Source organism: Symphalangus syndactylus, chromosome 12 (assembly GCF_028878055.3).
Source record: "Symphalangus syndactylus isolate Jambi chromosome 12, NHGRI_mSymSyn1-v2.1_pri, whole genome shotgun sequence".
Lineage (NCBI taxonomy): Eukaryota > Metazoa > Chordata > Mammalia > Primates > Hylobatidae > Symphalangus > Symphalangus syndactylus.
In genome coordinates, this window is record NC_072441.2 from 139910765 (window position 1) to 139920056 (window position 9292).

General features: G+C 46.4%; 1 protein-coding gene across 7 annotated transcripts; it reads left to right on the forward strand.

The window, feature by feature from the left end:
- Positions 1-23: 23 nt before the first annotated feature.
- On the forward strand, positions 24-9019 carry AIRIM (AFG2 interacting ribosome maturation factor). Of its 7 annotated transcripts, none has more exons than XM_055255021.2 (5): positions 24-379; positions 720-997; positions 4139-4318; positions 7165-7283; positions 7442-9019. In XM_055255021.2, exons 1-5 carry the CDS (start codon positions 65-67, stop codon positions 7477-7479), a joined length of 930 nt encoding a protein of 309 aa, XP_055110996.1. In that variant the 5' UTR covers positions 24-64; the 3' UTR covers positions 7480-9019. The 7 variants fall into 7 exon arrangements, with proteins under 7 accessions (XP_055110996.1, XP_055110993.1, XP_055110994.1 ...); XM_055255018.2 differs by having other exon boundaries at positions 28-379; positions 717-997; positions 7161-7283; XM_055255019.2 differs by having other exon boundaries at positions 29-379; positions 7161-7283.
- The last annotated feature ends 273 nt before the right edge of the window (positions 9020-9292 follow it).

A 9292-nucleotide genomic window follows, 5' to 3' on the forward strand; every position in this document is an offset into this window, starting at 1 on the left:
GCCAGGCAGGCCTGCGGAGTAGCTTTGTGTGGGGGGGGGGGGGGGAGGGGGGTCGCGTGTGAGCATGCGCAGAGAGACTGTGGGCTCGCGGTGCAGTCCCTGGAGGGTTCTCACGCTTTGGCTGTGTGGACTTTTAAGTTTTTCCGCTGGTTTCAGGAACGCGACCGGCAGCCTCGGGCAGGGGAGACAGGACTGTAGGTCAGAGAAGAGACAGCGCTTGGACTCCAGGAATCCTCTGAAGCAGGAGACTGCCCTATCCAGGTTACCCTTCCCGAGGGGAAGCCAGGGTCTCCTTCAGAAAGCTGGGGCAGGCCGGGCGCGGTGGCTCACGCCTGTCATCCCAGCACTTTGGGAGACCGAGGCGGGCGGATCACCTGAGGTCAGGAACCCCGTCTACTAAAAATACAAAAATTAGCCGGGCGTGGTGGCGGGCACCTGTATTCCCAGCTACTCGGGATGCTGAGGCAGGAGAATTGCTTGAACCCGGGATGCGGAGGTTGCAGTGAGCCGAGATAGCGCCACTGCACTCCAGCCTGGGCGACAGTGAGACTCCGTCTCGGAAAAAAAAAAAAAAAAAAAAAGAAAACCCGCTTCTGGAGGTGAGACAACTCCTGTCTGAACACGATGACGGTAGATGACGCCCACCCTCGACCCAGTGCCTCCCCGACTGACTTGGCACCCCCAACGTGGTTATTTTCTGTTTTTATCTTTTTCAGCAGAAGATGACTCAAGACCGGCCTCTGCTTGCCGTGCAGGAGGCCCTGAAGAAGTGCTTCCCCGTAGTGGAGGAGCAGCAGGGCCTGTGGCAGAGTGCCCTGCGGGACTGCCAGCCCCTCCTGTCCTCCCTCAGCAACCTGGCGGAGCAGCTGCAGGCCGCACAGAACCTGCGGTTTGAGGATGTGCCGGCGCTTCGGGCCTTCCCTGACTTAAAAGAGCGGCTGAGGCGCAAGCAGCTGGCGGCTGGTGACATCGTCCTGGACAAGCTAGGGGAAAGGCTGTAAGCAGCTCCGTAGTGCTCTTTCTTGGTGGAAGGATTTTAAAACGAGGTGTTTTATATGTAGCTAGTATCAGTCCAGAAGGTGTTTTTCTCCTTGAAAGCGTGGCAGGTGGAGGTATCTCAACCTTCCTTACGTACCATCTGGGGCAGTGGGACCTCTGTCAGAAAGCCATTTTCTGGCATTTTCCTTGTCAGAGACTAGGCATGGCAGTGGTGGGCTTAGTAGAAGGCACAAAAGAAGAGAAAAGGAGCAGAGAAAGCCTATTAGCTCTGCCCTATAGTTTTCTTTGGTAAAAGGCAATGAGGAGCTGTGTAAACTTAGTAGGTGCTACAGCTAAGGGCTTTATGTATATTACGTTATAAAATCTCTTCAACATATCTGTGACTTAACTGCACTTAATTCCATGCAGGTAGGAAACTGAGGTTCAAGCAGATTGCCCATGGTGACGCAGCTAGAAAAGGGTAGAGCTGGGATTCTAACCCAAGTTTGCCTGACACAAAGGCTAGAGCTCTTAATCACCACTTTGTTCCGCTGTAGATTGGTGTCTCTGCCCAGGAGTAGCACGTCTCCAAGTTCTGATATGCTTGTTGTCAGACCCGGTGTCTGCGTTACAGATTTTTTTTTTTTTTTTTTTTTTTGAGACGGAGTCTTGCTCTGTCACCCAGGCTGGAGTGCAGTGGCGCAATCACAGCCCATCGTAGCCTCGACTTCCTTGGTTCAAGCGATCCTCCCACCTCAGCCCCCCAAGTACCTGGGACAACAAGCGTGCACTTCCATGCCCAGCTAATTTTAAAATTTTTTGTAGAGATAGGGTCTCACTGTGTTGCCCAGGCTGAGAGTTACAGGTTATTGAGGACAGAGGAGAGACAGAGCATGTGTGGCCTTTCCTTGAACTGGAACAAAAGAAAGTTCTAGTATATAGAGTCTGTGTCATAGACTAATAGGAAACTGTCACAGATGAGGACTTTCCTTTTATTTATTTGTACAAAATACATTCATTAGGCACCTTGTGGGATGCCAAGCACAAGGTGCCAAGAATATAACAATGAACCAGACTTAGTTCCTGTTCTTAGTTGAGTAGAAGAAATAAACAATCAATGAATTAAATTGTGGGATGTCCTAAGATATTGATAAGTACAGCTTGTGCGGAGCGGGGAAGCTTCTGGGGAGGAAGTGATATTAAAAACCTAATGGTTGAAAAGGTGTAAACAGAGTCAAGACGCGGGTATGAGTAGGGTGCATAGAGAATAGTATGACTGGCCCAGCACGGTGGCTCATGGCTGTAATCCCAGCACTTTGGGAGGCAGATCACTTGAGGTCAGGAGTTCGAGACCAGCCTGGCCAACATGGTGAAACCCCCGTCTCTGCTAAAAATAAATAAAGTTAACTGGGTGTCGTGGTGCACGCCTGTAGTCCCAGCTAAAGGGGAGGCTGAGGCAGGAGAATCTCTTGGACCTGGGAGGCAGAGGTTGCAGTGAGCCAAGACTGTCCCACTGCACTCCAGCCTGGGTGACAGAGCAAGACTCTGTCTCAAAAAAAGAGAGAAAAGTATGACAGGAGCAGAGGCCTGGTAAGAGATGAGATCAGCTGGGTATGGCAGCTCAGCCTGTAATCCCATCACTTAGGGAGGCTGAAGCAGGAGGATTGCTTGAGCCTAGAAGTTTGAGACCAGCCTGGGCAACATAGTGAGATCCCATTCTCCACAAAAAGGAAAGCAAAACAAAAAAAAGATGAGGCCGGGTATGGTGCTTCACACCTGTAATCCCAGCACTTTGAGAGGCTAAGGACAAGAGGATCATTTGAACCCAGGAGTGCTATGAGTACCTATGAGTGCTTTACTGAATATTTTGTCTTTTATTTATTTTTATTTTATTTTTAGAGACAGTCTCACCCTGTTGCCCCCAGGCTGAAATGCAGCGGTATGATCATAGCTTACTGTAGCCTCTAACTCCTCCTGTCAGCCTCCTGAGTAGCTGGGATTCCAGGAGCATGCCACCATACCTAGCTAATTTTTAAAATTTTTTGTAGAGATGGTCTTGCCGTATTGCCCAGGCTGGTCTCAAATTCCTGGCTTCAAGCTGTCCTCTGGCCTTGGCCTCCCAAACTGCTTGGATTACAGGCATGCCACTGCACCTGGTTTTTTTTTTTTTTTTTTAATGTTTTAATTAAAAAAAAATTATATTGGCCAGGCGCAGTGGCTCACGCCTGTAATCCTAACACTTTGGGAGGCCAAGGTGGGCGGATCACCTGAGGTCGGGAGTTCGAGACCAGCCTGACCAACATGGAGAAACCCCGTCTCTACTAAAAAAAAAAAATACAAAATTAGCCAAGTGTGATGGCTCATGCCTGTAATCCCAGCTACTCAGGAGGCTGAGGCAGGAGAATCACTTGAACCCAGGAAGCAGAGGTTGTGGTGAGCCAAGATTGCACCATTGCACTCCAGCCTGGGCGACAAGAACAAAACTCCATCTCAAAAAAAAAAAAAAAAATATATATATATATATATATATATATATACATATACATTTACTTTTGAGACGGAGTCTCGCTCTGTCACCCAGGCAGAAGTGCAGTGACGCGAACTTGGCTTACTGCAACCTCTGCCTCTGGGTTCAAGTGATTCTCGCGCCTCCTGAGTAGCTGGGTCTACAGGTGTGCACCACCACACCTGGCTAATTTTTGTATATTTAGTAGAGACAGGGTTTTGGGACATTGGCTGGTCTCAAACTCCTGACCTCAGGTGATCCACCCACCTCAGCCTCCCAAAGTGCTGGGATTATAGGCAACAAGCCTCTGCACCCAGCCCCTTTCTTGATTCTTGAGCCACCCCTACCTCTGAGACACTGTCACTAATCTCCTTAGACCAGTGGTCTCGATTGGAGATGGTTTTTCTATGAGGTGACATTTGGCATCATCTAGAGGCATTATTGGTTGTTATGGCTTATGGAGGGTATAGGTATAGTTTACTCCTGTCGTTTAGTGGGTAGGGGCCAGGCATGCTCCTAAACGTCCTACAGTGTACAGGGCAGCCCTTCACAGCAGAGAATCATGTAGTCCAAAATATCAGTAGTGCCAAAATTGAGAAACCTTCCTTTATACCTGTCTCATGATATTGCCTAATGTCAGACTCTTTCTTGCAGAGCCATCCTCCTCAAGGTGCGAGACATGGTCAGCAGCCATGTGGAGCGAGTGTTTCAGATCTATGAGCAACACGCAGACACAGTTGGCATTGATGCTGTCCTGCAGCCTTCAGCAGTGAGCCCCTCTGTGGCTGACATGTTGGAATGGTTGCAGGACATCGAGAGACATTATCGAAAGTCGTATCCTTTGCACACATTTCAGGTCATGGCCAGAGCTGTTCTAAGTCTTTCAAATTTCAGTTTTCACAAGATCGGAAAACTATATAGTTTGAGTCAGTTCTCTTTGGTTCCTGAACTTGAATTCTTCCTGCATTCCTTTGTATAATCCTTCCTCTAATAATTTATCGAGTAGCTACTACCTGTCAGGCACTGTTCTTGATGCAAAGAGACAGGCATTGAAAAAGGAAAGTAGAATGCCGGATGGCGATAAGTACTATGGAGAAAAATAATGCAGGGAAAGTGAGGAGTGAGGGTGAGGTTGTGATTTAAAATAGGGTGGTCAGAGCAGGCTTCATGAGAAAGTGATATTTGAGCAAAGATCTGAAGAGGGTAAGGGAAAGAGCTATGTGGCTATTTGGGGAGAGAAAGTTACTAGGCAGAGGAAACATCAAATGCAAAGGCCTTGCGGTAAGAACATTCCTGGTGTGTTCAGGAAATAGTAAGGAGGCTAGACTGGAGCATGAGGAGGAGCCTAATAGCAGGTGAGGGTAGAAAGACAGGGGGCTCGACTTTCTAGGGCCTTGAAGGTCTTTGAAAGAATTTGGAGTCTGGGCGCGATGGCTGATGCCTGTAATCGCAGCCCTTTGGGAGGCTGAGGTGGGAGGATTGCTTGAGCCCGGGAGTTTGAGACCAGCCTGGACAACATGGTGAAACCCTGTCTCTACAAAAAACACAAAAATTAGCCAGGCATGGTGGTATGTGCCTGTAGTCTATAATCCCAGCTACTCGGGAGGGTGAAGCTGGAGGATTGCTTGAACTGGGGGAGGTCGAGGCTGCAGTGAGCTGAGATTGTGCCACTGCACTCCAGCCTGGGTGATAAAGTGAAACTCTGTCTCCAAAAAACAACAACAAAAAAGAATTTTGGGCCAGGCATGATGGTGTGCAGCTATAGTCCCAGCTACTCAGGAGGCTGAGGTGAGAGGGTTGCTTGAGCCTGGGAGGTCAAGGCTGCAGTGAGCCTTGATCACCAGCCTGGGTGTGATCACCAGCCTAGGTGACAGAGCAAGACCCTGTCTCAAACCACGCCCCCTGCCCCCCCCAAAAAAAGCATTTGAGTGGCAGAAAAACCTCTTACAAACTTTTGATTAAGGAGTAACAGGATAAGAGCTATGTTTTTAACAGTATCATTCTGGCTTCGTTCTAGGGTAAGATTTGGGGTAGTGGGGGCAAGGGTAAAAGCAGAAAGACCAGTTAGTTGAAGCTCTAACATTTTTCTCTCAAAAAAAATTTTTTTTTTTGCCTAGGAGATGGGGTCTTGCTGTGTTGACCAGGCTGGTCTTGAACTCCTGGACTCAATGATCCTACCACCTTGGCTTCCCAAAGTGCTAAGAGTGGCTGTGAGCCACCATGCCTGGTCTTCTCTCAATTCTTGTCTGACACCTGATTTTAGCCTCTAGCTTAGGTTTCTGCCTTCATGTGAATAATTCCCAAACCCCAACTTTTCTTGTCTCTAGTCTTGACTTTTGGTTTCCTGCAGACGCCTCCAACTGGATTGTTCTTAGAACTGCAAACTCAAGTTTAAAATTGAACTCCTCAATCTAGCCCTCAAATTCAGCCCCCTTTTCCTTGAGTTGTAGAACCCACCCTGTTTTCTCTTTTATTTATTTATTTTTTGAGACAGAGTTTTGCTCTTGTTGCCCAGACTGGGGTGCAATGGTGCGATCTTGGCTCACTGCAACCTCCACCTCCCGAGTTCAAGCAATTCTCCTGCCTCAGCCTCCCAGGTAGCTGCGATTACAGGCACCCGCCACCACGCCTGGCTAATTTTTGTATTTTTAGTAGAGAGGTGGCTTTACCGTGTTGGCTAGGCTGGTCTCAAACTCCTGACCTCAGGTGATCCTACCGCCTCGGCCTCCCACAGTGCTGAGATTACAGGCTTGAGCCACCGCGCCCGGCTTATTTTCCCTTTTAAATGCATTGGTAGCAGCAGTAATAACAGCAACAGGAGCATGGGCAGAAGGAGCAAGAGCTGCGGCTGATGTTGCTAAGCACTTGCCATGTGCTAGAATGTTTGCACGGTCACTCGTCAAGTCCTTTCCTTCTGTTTCCCTGGTGCTTCTTTGATTTTCCTTCTCCGTCCCCATCCCCTCTGCTGCTTACATGGCTTCTTACCTCTCACTTGGACTCTTAACTGCCTCTTGACGGGTTTCTCTGTCTAGTTTCTTCTAAGCTGACTCCAATTAATGACCTCTATATCTGCAGGAAGTCTGGTTCTGATCCTGCTATTTAGGATCAGAATTGTACTGTGCTGTATAGGAATAGCTCCTGTTGCTAATGGGATAAAGTTCAGAGCCCTGCCTTGGTACCGGGTGTTCTTTCTGTTCTGGCTCAGCCCACCTTTCAGCCTTTCTGACTGCTCTTCATGTGGCGTCCCTGCTGAGCAGACTGGAAGATTTGCTTTCCCTGAATTTGTTCTATGCATCTCTACTTCTGTGCCTTTGTTCATGTTTCCTACCAGCTGGGGTGTCCCTGCTTCCTCTGAAATGGATGTATTTATCCTCTGAACCTCTGCTAGCTTTACCTCTCATGTCACTTTTGTTCTTTCTTTTCAGGATCTGGTTTTGTCCTCACCATGTTGAGATCCCAGATTTCAGGGATGGTTTCATTCCTCTTTCCCTGTAGCACAAAGCCATATTAGTAAACAGTTGCTCAGGAAATATTTGTAGCATAGGTGAATCAGGCCCACCTGGTAAAATGTAAGGATATCTGCACTTTCACTTTTATAGCTCCCTCTGGTTCTAACCAGGGTGTTTTTTTAACTTCAGCATACTTCATTTTCTTTTGAGCAGTCCTTAACTTCCAGAAAGGTACCTGAAGAGAAAGTATCTTCTTTCCTCTATCCAGTGGGGAGACTTGGCAAACATACAAGCTTTGCCCAAGGCCTGGGACCGAATTTCAAAAGACGAACACCAAGATCTTATACAAGGTACTGGTTTGTGTTCTTCCTTTGTGTCTCCTCTCCTCCGTTCTCTCCCTGTGGCTCACCTCTTTGGAAGCATTAGGAAGGTGCCCTTGCTGTGCCTCTGTGTGTTTTATGTTCTCAGGAGAGGTGATAATGCCATTTTTTCTCTCTTCCTATTTCAGATATCCTGTTGAATGTTTCCTTCTTCCTGGAAGAGTAAGTAAGCTGTGCGTATCTGGAGACCACGGGCACCACAGTTGAAGACTGACATTCTGAACCCTGATGTTTCTAAAGAAACGTCAGTATTTCAGTCTGACATATGTGAAATATCAGTGCCTTGAACCTGAGGACTGGGTCTTGGGGAGGATTAGCGCCTAGATGTTTGATGTTGGAGCTGCGGCATGCCAGGCCATGGCTGAGAGTATGTGAGTCATGCCTGAGGCTCAGGGAAGTGGATGGAGATAGAGAGACAGCAGGAAAGACGGTGCTGAAGAACACAGTGTCTTTCCTCCATTGCGGACCCGAAGAGGTGGGGAAGCAAGGGCAGGAGGCAAAGAGCCACACTGCCCTTGGCATCATCCAAAGCGTTGTCTGGTTGACACCAGGTCCTGATTTTGTGTCTTTTGTCAATACCTGAATCCTTGACAAAAGAAAAAGTGGTTTTGATGATTTAAAGAAATAAGGGTGATTTTGACAGAAAATATATTTTAAAAATTTTGACCAATTGCAATAGTTATCCTCAAGCCAATTTCCAGAGCCTGCCACCAGGGGGAGGTGGTGCAGCATGAATTATTCTGAATGCTTTGTCTTTGAAGTGTTCCCCTGTTGCTGTTACCATCTCAGAGGAAGTAACTGGGCATGGTGAGACTCCTAAAATGACAGGACTTTTTTTGGCCAAAGCTGGCATCTGACTTGCCACATTCCTCTGAGTCTGGAGTAGCTGCAGGGGTGGGAGAATGCCAGCCCAGAGTCAGTCTATCGGGGTTACATTTCCAAGGCCTGCTGCCTTCATCTGTGTAATGGCTGTGTAACTTTCAGAACTTTCAGCTTCCCAGGGTGTTGTAGAAATCTTGGTCATTGAATGTAAAGGGGCTTAGTAAAGGGTATAGATATTTTTCAAAAATGAAGATAACTTTTTTTCTTATAAGTGATAAGCTTTTATAAAGGTCATAGGAAAACTAGAAAAAAATGTAAAATGTGGAAAATTGTAAAACAAACTTCATTAGAGATATTTTGATATGTATCTTTTCAGTGTCTATTTACAAATTTTTTCTTTTAACATAGATAGGGTCTCACTATATTGCCCAGCTCAAACTCCTGAGCTTAAGGGATCCTCCCACCTCAGCCTCCCAAAATGTTGGGAATACAGGCGTGAGCCACTGCTCCTGGCCAATTCACAAGTTTTTTTAAAGAACAAACGTGGTATCATCGATACATACTCTTAGGTTGTCTTTTTTTAAAATCCTAATGTAATTTGTTCATCTTTTTATATCTGTAAATATAGCTCAACACAGTTACATTCCTTTTGTGAATGTATTATATCTACAATTTACCTTTTTTCTTACATTTTACATGCATTTTCCCAAATCTTTGTGTTTTCCTATCTGTAAAGGTAATACATTCTGATTACGAAAAATGAAAATGTTACATAGAAATGTGCCATTATCCATCTACCAGATAACTATTATTAATAATGTGTATTTTTCCAGGAATTAAAAAAAATCTATCATACAAGTATTGCAAATAAAACTTGAAAAGCATTTGAGTGTCAAGTCTTATGTTGGGTTTTAGGGACAGAAATAAATGAGAGCCCTAGAAGGGCTCACAGTTCCACCAGGGAAAGATTCATGTGCAAATAAGTCACTGATATCTTGTTAACATTTGGATTCTGATTCTGTAGGTCTGGGATGGGGCCCAGATTCTGCATTTCAAACGAAGTCCCAGCTAATGGTCCAAGGACCAGACTTTGGATTGCAGAGATTTAAGTTGTAATACAATAATAAAAGTGTTACAGTTAAGGTAAAAACAGGTGC